General features: G+C 44.3%; 1 protein-coding gene across 1 annotated transcript in view; it reads left to right on the forward strand.

Moving 5' to 3' along the window:
* LOC109871011 (collagen alpha-1(IV) chain) overlaps positions 1 to 19,825 on the forward strand; it is a 67,070-nt gene that overhangs the window by 24,066 nt on the left and 23,179 nt on the right. The window contains exons 2-9 of the mRNA XM_020461755.2: positions 15,311 to 15,370; positions 18,271 to 18,360; positions 18,562 to 18,606; positions 18,828 to 18,872; positions 18,995 to 19,057; positions 19,207 to 19,260; positions 19,472 to 19,498; positions 19,655 to 19,729. Of these exons, the coding sequence (XP_020317344.1) occupies positions 15,311 to 15,370; positions 18,271 to 18,360; positions 18,562 to 18,606; positions 18,828 to 18,872; positions 18,995 to 19,057; positions 19,207 to 19,260; positions 19,472 to 19,498; positions 19,655 to 19,729 (459 nt within the window). The remainder of the gene's footprint in view (positions 1 to 15,310; positions 15,371 to 18,270; positions 18,361 to 18,561; positions 18,607 to 18,827; positions 18,873 to 18,994; positions 19,058 to 19,206; positions 19,261 to 19,471; positions 19,499 to 19,654; positions 19,730 to 19,825) is intronic.

Genomic DNA, 19,825 nt, shown 5'->3' on the forward strand with positions numbered 1-19,825 from the left:
TTGCAATGCTACTTAGCCATATGATGTGTGACTCGTTTTCTGTGTATTGATTTCGGCAGAGAGAAGCCAGCCTCTGCACACTGTGCCAAGCCAAGCACGCACAAGAATGACACAAATGGCACGGCACAAGACACACACTGTTTACTGAACCAGTAGTACCAGCCAGTAGCCTTGTCTTCCAAGTAAGGCAGTGAGATCCTCCTGCACTTGTTTTCTCTCCTCCCTCCTCTCCCCCTTTCCTCCTGCTCTCTTCTCTTCTTCCCGCCCAACTCCAGAGAAGGCTAGGAATGTCATGCTGCATATCCCAGCCAGTCAGAGTGGGTAAAGGAAATATTCTCTTCTCCTCCCAGGCTGTCTACAGTTTGTGGTTACAGACAGTGTGGTCAACACAGCTGATGGTTTGAAATCAGTTGTAGACAGTTGAATGGTGTTGGTTGGTTGTGGTAATTTTACAAGTATATGACCTCATCAATCATACGTCAATCAATTACAATGAGGGAAAATGAGGGAAAAGTGACCATAAAAAGATATTAGAGTGAAAAGAGATTTTCTGGACTTTTAATAAAAGTGGTTGGATTGGAGACAAAGCATTGTTGGCGTGGGTTAGAATCAGAATGTTTGGAGCTGGTAACCTCAATAACCCCTTCTGTGGGCATTGTGTCTAGCACACACACACACCCACACAGCCTCCTTGATCTTCCTACTATCCCAAATCTGCTAGTCACCTGTGTGGAGAGGTGGAGCGTGCTGTACAGACCATAAAAACATCTCTGGAAAAGAGACATGGACCATAGCAGAGCACTGTTGGCATACCGAGCCACACCATTGGAGCATGTATTCTCTACAGCACAACTGCTAATAGGGAGATATCTGTGCACAAGCCTACCACAAACAACAACCAAACTGGATCCCTAGTGGCCGGATGTGCAGGCTTTCCGCAAAATGGATGAGGAAGGAAGGGGGAAGCAAGCAAAGAACTACAACCATCACCACCGCTCAAGATCACTACCAGAACTCACATCTGGACAGGAAGTTTGGATCACTACAGAACAAACTCCAGGATCAGTTCTGAGAACAGCCCCAACACTGAGATCCTATTTGGTAGAGACTGACATGGGCGTATTCAGGAGTAATAGAATTCACCTCTGTCCTACTGGTGATCCCCCAGTGCTTTCACTAGATCAGGCAGGGTTTCAAAAGCTCTAGAAAGGCTGGACTTGTAAAGACTGAAAAGAAATCTAAGTTCAGTATCCTCAGAAAAGGAACAGTTCAAATGAGAACAGAACAGTGCTAAGCTAAAAGGAGGAGATGTAGCATGATGAACTACACTACCCACAATGCTCTGGAACGATATCCGGTGTTATTTTTAGGAAACTGTTTAGTAAGTTAACACTATGGTGTCCCGTCTCTATATTCTTACAGGATTCGAACATGTCGCAGCAGTGTGTAGAAGGGAGATTCCAGATGGGAGAAATGTGCAGGAAGGCTTGGTTAGAGGGAGTGTACAGTTGGGATAGAGATAGCACTGTGTGTGAACTCTGTGAGAAAGGGACAGATTGGTAGAGGCAGAACGTTTCCTATGCTGAGGCAGTAAAGAGAATAGAGGATAGCCCAAGGGTGAGGATTCGACTGGGAGCCCTCTAGTGAGTTGGCCTGATCAACTACACTGAGCCGATGGAGCGGAAGTCACAGAAGATGGATGTGGTAGTTGCAGCAGCAGAGAAATATTTGGGTATGAGAGATTTTAATGCAGAATATCTACAATAAGTTTTGAGAGAATAGGTTCCATTCTCCCAGGCTGATGGCCTGGTGTAGGATCGTTTAGGGCCAACGTAGTGGAATGGGGTGGTGGGTATTGGGGGATAGTGTATAGGTGCACGGTTAGATGGTGGTGCAATTTTCTTTCCCCTTTTTTTTGTGACCAAAATGTTCTATCCACACGCCGACCTGTGAAAGGCAGCAATACGCAACACGGCGTCTAGTCTGCCGGAAATGCACACAAAGAAGAAAAAGGCATTATTGCATAACACTGAACATGTTAATTCCCTAACACTGACCGTCTAACAGTGTCAGCACTAAGCACAGTGTTAATTGAACACTAAAAAGTGTGGACCCATATAGACACTGGCCCAGTGTTAAATTTAACACTGGAGAATTTGCTGTGTGGAAAAGGAATCCACTTTGAATATTTCAGATACACCCAAGTGCATCCAGGCATTTGGTAGAGGTATCTTCAGTGATACAATATTTTGCAACAGTTATCATCCTAGCTGTGGAAAAAGGAGCCAGACTACATCAGAGGTCATTATGGCCCATTAGAACATCTCACAACTCAGTAGAGACAGGGGGAACAAACCAGATAGTTGCACAACCTTCCTGTAACTCATTATCCTCTGTTTAAAGGGTATTTAGCGCAACAGGCTAATCTGGTGATGATCGAATGGTCCAATTGGATGCTCCATAGGTTGTGTGTTCAAACACAGTGTAAGCTGTCTACTTTGCTAATTCTAATAATACTGTTGTTGAAACTACAATGAATACACAAACCACCCCTGGGTCCGGAGAAAGGAGAGTTAACTTAATCTCCATGGTTTTCCCCTCAGTGAAATCCGTATCTGTGGGAAAGGAAGGAAGTAAGGAAGACCCCACCCCCTTCTCTGCCCTCGTCTCTCTTCTTTCCCCTTTTCCTCCATCTTTCAGGAGAAAATGCTAATGTCAGTGCTGTATGCATTCTGAGGCTGACCAGACACACACTCAGAGCAGGAAGACTTTTGTTTTAGTTTCTGAAAACAACAACAAGCAGTCTTCTTCCACATTCTGACTTCCTGATATGAGTAGTTGAGATAATACCCATAGCCATTCCTCTTCACTCCAGCTGAGGAGGTAAGGAGGAGAGCCATGTTTATGAATGAGTGAAATCTTATGTACTTTCTGTGGTAGGACAGAGGAAATACCTTCAAGCCAGACACAAAACATTGTTATGACTGTCTACCATTGTATCTCATTCAATAAAAAGCTAAGCAGTGGTCTGACTGTCTATACCGCAGGTTCACAATCACTGTGTGTGTGTGTGTGTGTGTGTGTGTGTGTGTGTGTGTGTGTGTGTGTGTGTGTGTGTGTGTGTGTCTGCATGCGTGCACATTAGAGGTCGACCGATTATTATTTTTCAACGCAGATACCGATATCGATTATTGGAGGACCAAAAAAAGCCGATGCCGATTATTAACCGGCCGATTCTTATTTATTTATTTGTAATAATGACAATTACAACAATACTGAATTAACACTTATTTTAACTTAATATAATACATCAATAAAATACATTTTGCCGCAAATAAATAATGAAACGTTCAATTTGGTTTAAATAATGCAAAAACAAAGTGTTGGAGAAGTAAATGTGCGATATGTGCCATGTAAGAAAGCTAACGTTTAAGTTCCTTGCTCAGAACATGAGAACATATGAAAGCTGGTGGTTCCTTTAACATGAGTCTTCAATATTCCCAGGTAAGACGTTTTAGGTTGTAGTTATTATAGGAATTATAGGACTATTTTCCTCTATACCATTTGTATTTCATTAACCTTTGACTATTGGATGTTCTTATAGGCACTTTAATATTGCCAGTGTAACAGTATAGCTTCCGTCCCTCTCCTTCCTGGGCTCGAACCAGGAACACAACAACAACAGCCACCCTCGAAGCAGCGTTACCCATGTAGAGCAAGTAGCGTTTGAAACGCTATTTGCGGCGCTAGCTAGCCTTTTCACTTCGGTTACACCAGCCTCATCTCGGGAGTTGATAGGCTTGAAGTTATAAACAGCGCATTGCTTGACGCACAACGAAGCGCTGCTGGCAAAACGCACGAAAGTGCTGTTTGAATGAATGTTTACATGCCTGCTTCTGCCTACCAGCGCTCAGTCAGATACTTAGATACTTGTATGCTCAGTCAGATTATACACCAACGCAGGACACGCTAAATAATATCTAGTAATATCATCAACCATGTGTAGTTAACTAGTGATTATGATTGATAGTTTTTTTTATAAGATAAGTTTAATACTAGCTAGCAACTTACTTTGGCTTCTTACTGCATTCGCGTAACAGTCTCCTTGTGGAGTGCTCTTGGACTAGTTAACTGTAAGGTTGCAAGATTGGGTCCCCCGAGCTGACATGGTGACGTTCTGCCCCTGAACGAGGCAGTAACCCACCGTTCCTAGGTCGTCATTGAAAATAAGAACGTGTTCTTAACTGACTTGCCTAGTTAAATAAAGGTGCAAATATATATATATATATATATATATATATATATATATATATATATATATATATATATATATATATATATATATATAAACTTAAAATCGGCCCTATTTAATCGGCCATTCCGATTAATCTGCCGACCTCTAGTGCACATGCACTTCAGGTTATTGCAGCAACATTTTAGGGAGAGGTCTTGGAATGAGGGACTGATTCTCCCATATGCCAGGCATGGGTTGAAGTCAGCCGCTGAGGGTTTTTGGGATAGACTGGGGGTTTGTGGGGTGCATCAATCAGTGGTGGGCAGCTATGAAGGCAATGTTGTGCTATACCACAGAAATGTAGCTGTAAGCTCCAAAGGTTGCTTCAGGACATTAGAGATACCTGACCTATAGGTTAGATATGCATGTCTTGATGACGCGTCTGACACACCTATTTACAGTACACACTTATTTGGACACACTCATAAACACTATACAGACCATTCAGGAAAGTGCCAGTAGGTTAACCTACAGTATCAAAGGTGAGCACACCGCAGTTTCAAAGGCTTCAAGCCAAGTCATGTTTCTGCCCCCATCTGGTGAACAACAGTACTGCTTTCCTAACTCTCAGCTCACCACCATAGGACATGGCAGCAACCTTGTGAGCTATTAAAAGTGATACCAGCCAAAATGGTCTTTCCCACACAGGGAGGAAAAAGTAATGTTGCATTTTCATAGCAAAATCACCATGGAAACAAACCCTTGTGATTGTTCTATTTTCATAGTGTAGATGTTTTGACCAGATCTGTGTCTGATCACAGCTTGTTCCACTGCTTGTCTGTAACAGGGAGAAGGAGAACGGAGTGTAGCTTCTTCATACAGATGGCATGTTACAGTAAAGGGCAGATTTGTACAGAAATACCCTCAAGAATTTCACAGTGAGAGGAACCCTGTTTGTCTTAGCCTTAGGATTTCAGGGAAAGTCCTGTTGCTGGGAGAGAGAAAACATGCTCTCTCTCTCTCCCTCTCTCTGTGTATGTCTCTCTAGCTAGGCCTCTACAGTAATTGAGTTGGAGAGTCCTTCAGAGAATCAGTCTTCCAGCATGTTTAGGGCTATTTTAGGGTTGTCTTGATTTGAGGCATATGGTCAGTCAGCCAGTCAATCGGGCGTGGTCACTGAGAAGTGATGATCAGGCTCTATGTGAACATCCATCCGCAGGTCTGTATGCTTATCTCTGCCAAGGTGATTATGGACATATACAGTTACGTAACTCTCTCGCACTCTCATCCTCTTTCATATAATGACTGTTTATATGGCTGTCAGACCCCCTAGTATCAATCCACTCTTCCCCCGGCCTCAGCCCTCTAATCTGGAGTCTAAACATTACCTCTCTCCTCAGTATAGGGAGTTTCTAAGAAGAGCTTTACTTTCTGAGTAGTGACATTAGACAAACCAATGATGACTTCAGACAAACTAGTGGGGAAGTATTGAACTGGCTGAGCTCTTGGGATTGAGCCTACTGGGAGATGTATGGTCGAATCCCCCCACTTGCATACACACAAAGCTTGTAGATATTTCTACCTCTGGTCCTATCACAGTCCCTTCCTTCTGAACTGACCTTCGCTCTCGCACTCTATGAGCTCTGGTAATTGGTCTCTCCTCCTTTCTCCCTTTTTTAAAACTCTTTCCTCTCATTCTCTTTCCCTTCTCTCATCTGCTGGCACTCTGAGATGCTATCTGTTTGTTTCTAAACAAATACTGGAGCCCATGGGCCCTGTGCAGCATGGCCATGGATTAAACACTCACGCCCACAATTACACACGCATACATACATACATACATACATACATACATACATACATACATACATACATACATACATACATACATACATACATACATACATACATACATACATACATACATACATACATACATACACACACATACATACATACATGCATGCATACATACACACATACATACATACATACACGCATACATACATACATACACACATACACGCATACACACATACATACACACATACATACATACATACATACATACATACATACATACACGCATACATACACTGACAAGCAAACACACGCACATGCAACATTCTACAGGCACGCACATAAGCACCTGCAGGTCTTCTGGCAAAAATATACACAATACAAATCATTTTGGACAGATTTGACAGGGAGACACACAAGCATACAAATGATACACAACCACACTTACACTGACTTGTGAGGTTTATGTTGAGGTGGTTATTGTACCTACACCAGACCCAGGCCATTGGCAGTGTCCGAATATCCCTACTTGGTTCTAAATAGTAGGCATTTTGGGTATATGAAAAAAATAACTGTTTCATAGTATGTGAAATTTAGAAAATGTAGTATGCTTTACATGCTAGGATGTCACACTCATTTTGACTTTCATCTAATAGAATTCTGTACACACTATTGAGTAATAGAATCGTATTCCGAGACCCAGGTGTGTCGCACTGTACCGAAATTAACAAATGATGGGAATCAACGCAATTACGCATTAGATGAGGCATTCTCAGTAGTCTAGTATGCTGTTAATTGTAGCGTACTACATTTGCTTTTACTAAACAATATGTTCTAAAAAGGTATGGAGTACGATTAGTACACAGTATGCAGTTTAAGTAAGTAGTAGGAAAGCCAGATTTTGGCTATGACCATTGTGTACTGGTTACTCAAACTCAATACCTTCCACTCAACACCCAGGAATCTCTCCCCACCACGAAGCATACTGTAGGTTATTTTCTTTTGAAGTCTGTTTGGAATCTGAAATCTGTTTTGGAATCTGTTTAGTGTTTGAGTATGCAACCGTTCTGGGAAAATGGCTTCTCTACAGCCAAGTCAAGACTCATACATCATCCTCACCTCCTACCCTGTACTTTCACAATCATTTCATTCCTCATCCTCTCTGTTCCCATCATTTTCACACTGATTTAATTCTGCTGTCATGGCCTATTGGTCCAGTATGTGAACTAGTGGAGAGAAACCCTCACACATACATACTCACACATGCACAGAGAGATGTTTTATACATTTTACTGCTCTCTGTTATTACTGATAGTCCCCATAGCCCTATAGACTTGGGAATCTAGGTGATAACGCCCTCTTACGATCCCTTTTTCACATAGGACCAGATACTCAACCACCCCACCCACTGGACACACACTGGTTGAACCAACATGGCATAGATGTTGAATTGACGTCTGTGCCCAGTGGACATGTCAGTTCAGTCTGCCTACTATCTCGCCAATCTGGTGTTTTGGTTTAGTGAGATGCAAAACCGACTGAGAAAGAGAGCAAAAAGGGACATCTAAAAATAGGCTACTCTTGCTTTGATATCCTGTTACATCAGCATGTTGTGGTTAGAGAGTGTGTGATAGACATCGCAGAATGGCAGAGTGAGAACATAGACAGGAGATGACACACACACGTGTGGAGACATCACCACATCATGCGTGTCAGTGTGTTCTGGGTTAGAGGGTTGGGGGGTATCTCAGTCATGCAAAGAGCCTGCTGGAATGTTTGATCAGAGAAAGAAGTGTTATCTAACAGGAGGATGGAGGGAAGGAGATGGGGAGGGAGACGGAACAAACAGAAAAGAGAGAGCATTGGAGGCGGAGGGAAACGGAGAGAACAACACATGGACATTGATCACTGAAATCAGTTACATTTGTGAATGTCACAAATGTCAGTTTCAACTCTTCTTGGCTTACAGTATCTAACAATCATGGGGATTTGTCAAAATAATGACCAGTAAAAGGTTATGTACATCTGAAGCCATACTGGTGTGAGCTAGAAGATTTTACCATAACAAGTAACATGTACGTAGATGGTTCATACAGTCGGTAATCTTGCTCTCGCAAGGCAGGCACTCACTCTACCATGTTAATTGACTATTCCTCCAGCACATTAGAAGGACATCTAGTCAAATCTCTATAAAAACAATAGGAAAATTAGGTAACTGGTGTAAAATGGCTAGCTAGTTAGCGGTGCAAGCTAGTTACGTTTTAATCGGTGACGTCACTCGCTCTGCGTTTCCATTGCTTTGCACGGGCTGCGGCTTTTGTGGAGCGATAGGTGACAATTCTTTGTGGGTGACTGTTGTCGATGTGTTCAGAGGGTCCGTGGTTCAAATCCAGATGTGAGCAAGGAGAGGGACGGAAGCAACACTGTTACAAAGTGAGGAAAAGAGAAAGAGCAAGAAAGAAGTTGCGAAAGAGAGAGATTGTATGAAGAAGAGAGGTTGACTTGCTGCAGGCCACACATGTACAGTGAATGCAGGTGGGGCCTGAAGTGACGATGAAGATAGCAGGATGGAGATCCAATCTGGTTTGATTTTTAGAGGGTGACTGATACCCATGTTTACTAGGGTTCTCAGATCAGCAGCAGCAAGTACACATTGATCCACTTAGCCTGGACTTGAGTTGGAGTGGAGGCAGTGTGTGTGTGTGTGTGTGTGTGTGTGTGTGTGTGTGTGTGTGTGTGTGTGTGTGTGTGTGTGTGTGTGTGTGTGTGTGTGTGTGTGTGTGTGTGTGTGAGAGAGCGGGGGGTGAATGGGGAATTGTGAAAGGAAGTGAGGGTAGATGATGGAGATGTTTGTATGTGTGAGAGAGAGAGAGTGGGGGGTGAATGGGGAATTGTGAAAGGAAGTGAGGGTAGATGATGGAGATGTTTGTATGTGTGTGTGTGTGAGAGAGAGAGTGGGGGGTGAATGGGGAATTGTGAAAGGAAGTGAGGGTAGATGATGGAGATGTTTGTATGTGTGTGTGTGTGTGTAAGAGAGAGTGGGGGGTGAATGGGGAATTGTGAAAGGAAGTGAGGGTAGATGATGGAGATGTTTGTATGTGTGTGTGTGTGTGTGTGTAAGAGAGAGTGGGGGGTGAATGGGGAATTGTGAAAGGAAGTGAGGGTAGATGATGGAGATGTTTGTATGTGTGTGAGAGAGAGAGAGTGGGGGGTGAATGGGGAATTGTGAAAGGAAGTGAGGGTAGATGATGGAGATGTTTGTATGTGTGTGTGTGTGTGAGAGAGAGGGGGTTGAATGGGGAATTGTGAAAGGAAGTGAGGGTAGATGATGGAGATGTTTGTATGTGTGTGTGTGAGAGAGAGAGAGTGGGGGGGTGAATGTGGAATTGTGAAAGGAAGTGAGGGTAGATGATGGAGATGTTTGTATGTGTGTGTGTGTGTGAGAGCGAGAGAGTGGGGGGTGAATGTGGAATTGTGAAAGGAAGTGAGGGTAGATGATGGAGATGTTTGTGTGTGTGTGTGTGTGTGAGAGAGAGAGAGTGGGGGGTGAATGTGGAATTGTGAAAGGAAGTGAGGGTAGATGATGGAGATGTTTGTATGTGTGTGTGTGTGTGTGTGTGAGAGAGAGAGAGAGTGGGGGGTGAATGTGGAATTGTGAAAGGAAGTGAGGGTAGATGATGGAGATGTTTGTATGTGTGTGTGTGTGTGTGTGTGAGAGAGTGGGGGGTGAATGTGGAATTGTGAAAGGAAGTGAGGGTAGATGATGGAGATGTTTGTATGTGTGTGTGTGTGTGAGAGAGTGGGGGGTGAATGGGGAATTGTGAAAGGAAGTGAGGGTAGATGATGGAGATGTTTGTATGTGTGTGTGTGTGTGAGAGAGTGGGGGGTGAATGGGGAATTGTGAAAGGAAGTGAGGGTAGATGATGGAGATGTTTGTATGTGTGTGTGTGTGTGAGAGAGAGAGAGTGGGGGGTGAATGGGGAATTGTGAAAGGAAGTGAGGGTAGATGATGGAGATGTTTGTATGTGTGTGTGTGTGTGTGTGTGAGAGAGAGAGAGTGGGGGGTGAATGTGGAATTGTGAAAGGAAGTGAGGGTAGATGATGGAGATGTTTGTATGTGTGTGTGTGTGTGTGTGTGAGAGAGTGGGGGGTGAATGTGGAATTGTGAAAGGAAGTGAGGGTAGATGATGGAGATGTTTGTATGTGTGTGTGTGTGTGAGAGAGTGGGGGGTGAATGGGGAATTGTGAAAGGAAGTGAGGGTAGATGATGGAGATGTTTGTATGTGTGTGTGTGTGTGAGAGAGTGGGGGGTGAATGGGGAATTGTGAAAGGAAGTGAGGGTAGATGATGGAGATGTTTGTATGTGTGTGTGTGTGTGAGAGAGAGAGAGTGGGGGGTGAATGGGGAATTGTGAAAGGAAGTGAGGGTAGATGATGGAGATGTTTGTATGTGTGTGAGAGAGAGAGAGTGGGGGGTGAATGGGGAATTGTGAAAGGAAGTGAGGGTAGATGATGGAGATGTTTGTATGTGTGTGTGTGTGAGAGAGTGGGGGGTGAATGGGGAATTGTGAAAGGAAGTGAGGGTAGATGATGGAGATGTTTGTATGTATGTGTGTGTGTGTGTGTGTGAGAGAGGGGGGTGAATGGGGAATTGTGAAAGGAAGTGAGGGTAGATGATGGAGATGTTTGTATGTGTGTGAGAGAGAGAGAGTGGGGGGTGAATGGGGAATTGTGAAAGGAAGTGAGGGTAGATGATGGAGATGTTTGTATGTGTGTGTGTGTGTGTGTAAGAGAGAGAGAGTGGGGGGTGAATGGGGAATTGTGAAAGGAAGTGAGGGTAGATGATGGAGATGTTTGTATGTGTGTATGTGTATGTGTGTACTGTATGTTTGAATGACTGTACTATATGTTTGTATGTATGTTTCTATATTTTTATTTATTTAACCTTTATTTAACTAGGCAAGTCAGTTAAGAACAAATTCTTATTTACAATGACGGCCTACCCCGGCCAAACCCGGACGACGCTCGGCCAATTGTGCGCCACCCTATGGGACTCCCAATCATGGCCGGATGTGACACAGCCTGGATTCAAACCAGGGACTGTAGTGATGCATCTTGCACTGAGATGTAGTGCCTTAGACTGCTATGCCACTCTGGAGCCCCTTGTATGTATGTGTGTACTGTATGTTTGGGGTTCTATGACTGTGCTCTGTAGGGGTTACTTAGGGTTAGTCACACGTGTATATGTGTGTGTGCTTCTTGGGAGTGTCACTCACATGGCGGTGTGCTCCTTAGCCCTGTCCTCAGTGTTAGCCCAGTCTCAACAGATATACTCCAGCCTGCTCTGCCTGACAGGTCTCTGGCAGCACGCCTCAAACGTGAGTGAAGGAACAGGTGGACAATTTTTTTATTTTTTTATTTCACCTTTATTTAACCAGGTAGGCAAGTTGAGAACAAGTTCTCATTTACAATTGCGACCTGGCCAAGATAAAGCAAAGCAGTTCGACACATACAACGACACAGAGTTACACATGGAGTAAAACAAACATAGTCAATAATACAGTAGAAACAAGTCTATATACAATGTGAGCAAATGAGGTGAGATAAGGGAGGTAAAGGCAAAAAAAGGCCATGGTGGCAAAGTAAATACAATATAGCAAGTAAAACACTGGAATGGTAGATTTGTTTGGGCTAAATTATAGGTGGGCAATGTACAGGTGCAGTAATCTGTGAGCTGCTCTGACAGTTGGTGCTTAAAGCTAGTGAGGGAGATAAGTGTTTCCAGTTTCAGAGATTTTTGTAGTTCGTTCCAGTCATTGGCAGCAGAGAACTGGAAGGAGAGGCGGCCAAAGAAATAATTGGTTTTGGGGGTGACTAGAGAGATATACCTGCTGGAGCGTGTGCTACAGGTGGGAGATGCTATGGTGACCAGCGAGCTGAGATAAGGGGGGACTTTACCTAGCAGGGTCTTGTAGATGACATGGAGCCAGTGGGTTTGGCGACGAGTATGAAGCGAGGGCCAGCCAACGAGAGCGTACAGGTCGCAATGGTGGGTAGAATATGGGGCTTTGGTGACAAAACGGATTGCACTGTGATAGACTGCATCCAATTTGTTGAGTAGGGTATTGGAGGCTATTTTGTAAATGACATCGCCGAAGTCGAGGATTGGTAGGATGGTCAGTTTTACAAGGGTATGTTTGGCAGCATGAGTGAAGGATGTTTTGTTGCGAAATAGGAAGCCAATTCTAGATTTAACTTTGGATGGGAGATGTTTGATGTGGGTCTGGAAGGAGAGTTTACAGTCTAACCAGACACCTAGGTATTTGTAGTTGTCAGAGCCGTCCAGAGTAGTGATGTTGGACAGGCGGGCAGGTGCAGGCAGAGATCGGTTGAAGAGCATGCATTTAGTTTGACTTGTATTTAAGAGCAATTGGAGGCCACGGAAGGAGAGTTGTATGGCATTAGAGCTTGCCTGGAGGTTAGGTAACACAGTGTCCAAAGAAGGGCCAGAAGTATACAGAATGGCGTCGTCTGCGTAGAGGTGGATCAGAGACTCACCAGCAGCTAGAGCGACATCATTGATGTATACAGAGAAGAGAGTCGGTCCAAGAATTGAACCCTGTGGCACCCCCATAGAGACTGCCAGAGGTCCGGACAGCAGACCCTCCGATTTGACACACTGAACTCTATCAGAGAAGTAGTTGGTGAACCAGGCGAGGCAATCATTTGAGAAACCAAGGCTGCCGATGAGGATGTGGTGATTGACAGAGTCAAAAGCCTTGGCCAGATCAATGAATAAGGCTGCACAGTAATGTTTCTTATCGATGGTGGTTAAGATATCGTTTAGGACCTTGAGCGTGGCTGAGGTGCACCCATGACCAGCTCTGAAACCAGATTGCATAGCAGAGAAGGTATGGTGAGATTCGAAATTGTCGGTAATCTGTTTGTTGACTTGGCTTTCGAAGACCTTAGAAAGGCAGGGTAGGATAGATATAGGTCTGTAGCAGTTTGGGTCAAGAGTGTCCCCCCCTTTGAAGAGGGGGATGACCGCAGCTGCTTTCCAATCTTTGGGAATCTCAGACGACACGAAAAAGGTTGAACAGGCTAGTAATAGGGGTGGCAACAATTTCGGCAGATAAATTTAGAAAGAAAGGGTCCAGATTGTTTAGCCTGGCTGATTTGTAGGGGTTCAGATTTTGCAGCTCTTTCAGAACATCAGCTGACTGGATTTGGGAGAAGGAGAAATGGGGAAGGCTTGGGCGAGTTGCTGTGGGGGGTGCAGTGCTGTTGACCGGGGTAGGAGTAGCCAGGTGGAAAGCATGGCCAGCCGTAGAAAAATGCTTATTGAAATTCTCAATTATAGTGGATTTATCAGTGGTGACAGTGTTTCCTATCTTCAGTGCAGTGGGCAGCTGGGAGGAGGTGTTCTTATTCTCCATGGGCTTTACAGTGTCCCAGAACTTTGAGTTTGTGTTGCAGGAAGCAAATTTCTGCTTGAAAAAGCTAGCCTTGGCTTTTCTAACTGCCTGTGTATAATGGTTTCTAGCTTCCCTGAACAGCTGCATATCACGGGGGCTGTTCGATGCTAATGCAGAACGCCATAGGATGTTTTTGTGTTGGTTAAGGGCAGTCAGGTCTGGGGAGAACCAAGGGCTATATCTGTTCCTGGTTCTAAATTTCTTGAATGGGGCATGTTTATTTAAGATGGTTAGGAAGGCATTTAAAAAAAAAAAAACAGGCATCCTCTACTGACGGGATGAGATCAATATCCTTCCAGGATACCCCGGCCAGGTCGATTAGAAAGGCCTGCTCGCTGAAGTGTTTCAGGGAGCATTTGACAGTGATGAGTGGAGGTCGTTTGACCCATTACGGATGCAGGCAATGAGGCAGTGATCGCTGAGATCTTGGTTGAAGACAGCAGAGGTGTATTTAGAGGGCAAGTTGGTTAGGATGATATCTATGAGGGTTCCTGTGTTTAACGCTTTGTGGTTGTACCTGGTAGGTTCCTTGATAATTTGTGTGAGATTGAGGGCATCAAGCTTAGATTGTAGGAAGGCTGGGGTGTTAAGCATGTTCCAGTTTAGGTTGCCTAGCAGCACGAGCTCTGAAGATAGATGGGGGGCAATCAGTTCACATATGGTGTCCAGAGCACAGCTGGGGGCAGAGGGTGGTCTATAGCAGGCGGCAACGGTGAGAGACTTGTTTTTAGAGAGGTGGATTTTTAAAAGTAGAAGTTCAAATTGTTTGGGTACAGACCTGGATAGTAGGACAGAACTCTGCAGGCTATCTTTGCAGTAGATTGCAACACCGCCCCCTTTGGCAGTTCTATCTTGTCTGAAAATGTTGTCGTTTGGGATGAAAATGTCAGAATTTTTGGTGGTCTTCCTAAGCCAGGATTCAGACACAGCTAGAACATCCGGGTTGGCAGAGTGTGCTAAAGCAGTGAATAAAACAAAGGGAGGAGGCTTCTAATGTTAACATGCATGAAACCAAGGCTATTACGGTTACAGAAGTCGTCAAAAGAGAGCGCCTGGGGAATAGGAGTGGAGCTAGGCACTGCAGGGCCTGGATTCACCTCTACATCGCCAGAGGAGGGAGTAGGATAAGAGTACGGCTAAAAGCAATAAGAATTGGTCGTCTTGAACGTCTGGAACAGAGAGTAAAAGGAGGTTTCTGGGGGCGATAAAATAGCTTCAAGGTATAATGTACAGACAAAGGTATGGTAGGTTGTGAATACAGTAGAGGTAACCCTAGGTATTGAGTGATGATGAGAGAGATATTGTCTCTAGAAACGGAGGGAAGAGAGCAGAGATGGGGTACAGGCCAGTTCCCTGGCGAGAGTAAGAGGGAGAGAGGGCTGAGAGAGTAGTGAGGCCAGCTGGTAAACTGTCATGTGGGTAACTGCCTGGGAGGGTTGCTGCAGGAGAGCTGCCCCAAAGCTGCAAAGCAAATGACAACAGTTACCACCACTATTGCCTTTCTTATCATTTGATCTGATCAAATGAATGATTCTGGTTTATGTTGTTGGTGTGTGTGTTTATGTTAGTGTCAGTGTTCCCACTGGCAGGAGAGCTAAATGCTGTATAATAATGCAGAGGGCGTTGGGGTGATCAGATGGGGGGATTATGGGGGTGATCAGATGGGGGGATTATGTTGCCCTCTAGTGGTGTAAAATGGTCTCAGTCTATTGATCACTAATGCCGTTGACTATAAAGTAGATTGATTGCTAATTTCTCTCTCTCTCTCTCTCTCTCTCTCTCTCTCTCTCTCTCTCTAGGGGTGTTCTGGGTCATCGTGCGGAGGAAAATGTGACTGCAGTGGAGTAAAAGGAGAAAAGGTAAGCATTCTGTCCATCACTCGGCATGGTAGCCTAGTGGTTAAGGCGTTGGACTAGTAACCGGAAGGTTGCAAGTTCAAACCCCTGAGCTGACAAGGTACAAATCTGTCGTTCTGCCCCTGAACAGGCAGTTAACCCACTGTTCCTAGGCCGTCATTGAATAGAAGAATTTGTTCTTAACTGACTTGCCTAGTTAAATAAAGGAAAAATAAACTCCATTGTCTACCAGTTTCACATTGCTCTCTCACGCTCTTGTTTTCTTCACACCATATCTTTCACCTACTCACTCATCCTGAGATTCCCACCTACAAACTACAGATTCCACAATCCCTGTTAGGCACAAAGTGGCGAAAGGGACGTTTCTTATGGTACAGTATGCATACATTTTTGGATGTCCGTCATCCATTTCGTATGATATGTTACGAATTACACTTAGCTAGGTGGCTAACCTCAGCTAGGTGGCTAACCTCAGCTAGGTGGCTAACCTCAGCGAGGCTAGTAGTCACGGGTTAGGGTTAGAGGAAGGGTTAGCTAACATGCTAAGTAGTTGCAAAGTAGCAAGTAGTTCAAGTTAAAATGCAAAAAATTTCAACATGCAACTTTTTGGGTTCCTAGATGTTTGCGTTCTCACCATGTCATAGGCCACCATCCTCCCGACCTACTTAATTCCTTTAGTTTTTGGCATAAGCAACCTCCTGCCTTATGTAACCATACCAAACGTAACATATTATACTAATTTGTGTGTCACAGCTGTACATTTACTATGTTAGGTATAGTCTGAGTCGAGGCAGGTCAGTCTAGTCCTTGGTGGAAAACGGCGAAACGGAAGACCGACACGGAGCAGGAATCAGGCGGAATTAGAGCATGTCCAGACACACAGCTGGGCTGAGGCCGCATTCCCACCGGACCGAACAATCTCCCACTCGCTTTTGAAAGAGTACACACTGTTACAGTACATCCAGCAATCAGTGGTTTAAAATTGTGGTTAGAAGTCTACACACTGCCTGTCTTATCTCAAAGTAACAATGACACACTCAGTTCCATCTCCACCCTCTCAGGGATAAAAAAAAAACTATTATGTAGCTGTTACTGCATGTATTGACTCACATTAGAGCCTAGCAACAGTGTCTTATCTACCCTGCATGTGTAGCCTTAAGCTCTCAAGATGACTCACTGTTTTAGAAACAGTAGCCACACAGACATACCACAGAGGAGCTGTGTGTTCTCTGGACCCAGGCCTTTACTGACTGTCTGACAGACTGCGCCTGGTGAAGTCATACCTCATGTCTGTCTGTCTGTTGAAAGGTGTTGAAGCCTGGCAAACCAACCGCTGTTTTAATTCTCCCTGCATAGTTTCGCTGTGATGATGTGACTTCCTGCCGCCCACGATCGGAGTTCTCTTCCCTTGGCGACTGGCCCGTGTCCTGGTTCTCATGGCCCAGAATTTAATGTTCAACTTCAAACCCCGTGTGAGCTTTAGAAATGGAGGGAGATGGGAGGGGGATGGAAAGAGAAAGGCAGGAGGTCAAGAGAGTAAGACAGTCAGAAACACACACAGAAAAAAGGGCTCTAAAAAACACTGCTTTTCCACTCCTCACCCACCTCTTCTAGATCCCTCTCTCTCACTCTTGGCAGCAGAAAATGTACTTTTAACAAAAATATATATGCAACAATTTAAAAGATATAAGGAAATAAGTCAATTAAAATAAATTCATGAGGCCCTAATCTATGGATTTCATATCACTGGGAATACAGATATGTATCTGTTAGTCACAGATACCTTAAAAAATAGGTAGGGGCGTGGATCCGAAAACCAGTCACTACCTCGTGTGACTAACATGTGCCGTGCTGCATGAGGCACATCTCCTTCACATAGAGTTGATCAGGCTGTTGATTGTAGCCTGTGTAATGTTGTCCCACTCCTCTTCAATGGCTGTGCGAAGTTGCTGGTTATTGGCGGGAACTGGAACACACTGTCATACACGTCGATCCAGAGCATCCTTAACATGCTCAATCGGTGGAAAATCTGGTCACTATACAGGCCATGGAAGAACTGGGACATTTTCAGCTTCCAGGAATTGTGTACATATCCTTGCAACATGGGGCCATGCATTGCCATGCTGACACACGAGGTGATGGCAGAGGACGAATGGCACGACAATGGGACTCAGGATCTCGTCACGGTATTGCTCTGCATTCAAAATGCCATTGTGTTTGGTGTCCGTAGCTTATGCCTGTCCATACCATAAACCCTACTGCCACCATGGTGCACTGTGTTCACAGCGTTGACATCAGCAAACTGCTCGCCCGCATGACGCCATACACCCATGGTCTGCGGTTGTAAGGCCGGTTGGGCGTACTGCTAAATAATCTAAAAGGACGTTGGAAGCGGCTTATAGTAGAGAAATGAAAATGTAATTTATCTAGCAACAGCTCTGGTGGACATTCCCGCAGTCAGCATTCCAATTGCACGCGCCATCAAAACTTGAGATATCTGTGGCGTTGTGTGATGATAAAAGCTTTTAGTGTGTATGGATAATTTCAGGGATCTTTTATTTCAGCTCATGAAACATGGGACCAACGCGTTTATATTTTTGTTCAGTGTTCAATGGGTGAGGGCAGACTACATGGCCCCATAAAAGAACAGTAGCTTCATCTAGTGGCAGATAGAAGGAACACATGAAGCAATCACTACTGACAAGCTGCTGCTGTCTCATCAATCCCCTTCATATATTTTTCTAATCATAATTTGTTTAACTCCACTTGCTTGTAGGCACAGATCTAGGATCAGCTTACCTTACTTAAACCCTAAACTCAACCATGATTCTGAAAAACATAGATCAGCATCTATACGGTTAACTTCATTCCAATCTGTTCAACCTGCTTTATGTGTCCTGTAGGGTGAGCGGGGGTTTCCTGGTCTCCAAGGCAACATGGGGTTCCCGGGCATGCAGGGCAACGAGGGGCCCGCCGGGCCGATGGGCCCTAAGGTGAGTGTCAGCTCCAGACCAGATCAGAGTTTCCCCAACCCACCAGGAGACCGTACTTGGGACAGTATAATGTGATTTACTATGCTTATATTACATGCATGTATAACACATACGCATTCATCATTTTATTTACAAAAAAAATGTGTTATGTCACTTCTATGTTGTCTTAATGTCACATCCATGTCACTTGTCTCTTCGCAGGGAGAATATGGCGAGTCTGGAACTCCTGGAATGAAAGGAACACGTGTATGTACACTAACGCTATCAGAGCAGACCTCTCCTAGTCTGGAAACCAGTTTTTACTTTCTTACAGCATTTTGGCTTTTGTCTGGACTACCTTGAACAGCGTATAACTTCATATTACTGGATTTATGAGATTCTGCCTTCTTATTGGAATGCAATTACTTGTATTCAAAGTAATCTGCTAAATGGTTCAAATATAAATACTGTGTTATGATGTCTTGCAGGGATCTAATGGTTTGTCAGGCTTCCCAGGAAATCCAGGGCTACCGGTACGTTCTGTTAATTCCTGTAAACCATAACTTCACATGCAAGTAGTTTTGACTGTTTAGGCCATGTGTCCTATCTCACAAATGTCTTACCTGTCCTTGTGTGTCTTGCCTCTCCCCCACAGGGTATCCCCGGACAAGACGGCCCCCCTGGATCGTCAGGTATCCCAGGGTGCAACGGAACAAAGGTGAGTCATTTGTTTGGTATCAACTCTCTGCTGTTACACACCTGTGTAGAAACTGACTTAATAATTCCTGTTATTTATGCACTTCTACCTAACCATGCTGTCTCAACCCTGTCTTCAGTGTGAACTGATGTCTCTTGTCTGTGTTCCAGGGAGATCGAGGGACAGATGGACAGCCTGGGTTCCCTGGTCTACAGGGTCCTCCTGTAAGTGCTCTGCCCCATCAACATTACCAACATGGTCACAGTGTTTACTTCAACGCTGCCACAGACTTCACCTTAGACCAGTATTTCATACTAGACCTAAATCAATTAACGGAATAAAAGGCACTAGACTGAAAGATGTTATAATAAGCTCTTAATAAAATGTGTTTATCATTCAATCGGGCGAGATTTACAACTCTATCTCTCTCCTCAGGGTATCCCTGGGCTAATGGGAATGAAAGTAAGTTCAAACCGAGGACTTTTACATCCTAAATAAAGTATGTACATTTCAGTGTTAAAAGGTATGGAAGCATCATAAGACATCTACTAAAACATTGTTGATGGGCCCTGTGTGTAGTGTATCAGTCTCTAACCTGTCTCTGTCTGTCTCTCTCAGGGAGACCCAGGTGGTGTTTTAGGAATCATCCCACTGAAAGGAGATAAAGGATTCCCTGGAACACCTGGTTTACCGGTACGTACAGTGCCTTCAGAAAGTTTTCAGACCCCTTGACCTTTTCCACATATTGTTAAGTTACAGGCTTAATCTAAAATGTATTAGATTGTTTTT

This window comes from Oncorhynchus kisutch, linkage group LG26, assembly GCF_002021735.2.
Source record: "Oncorhynchus kisutch isolate 150728-3 linkage group LG26, Okis_V2, whole genome shotgun sequence".
Lineage (NCBI taxonomy): Eukaryota > Metazoa > Chordata > Actinopteri > Salmoniformes > Salmonidae > Oncorhynchus > Oncorhynchus kisutch.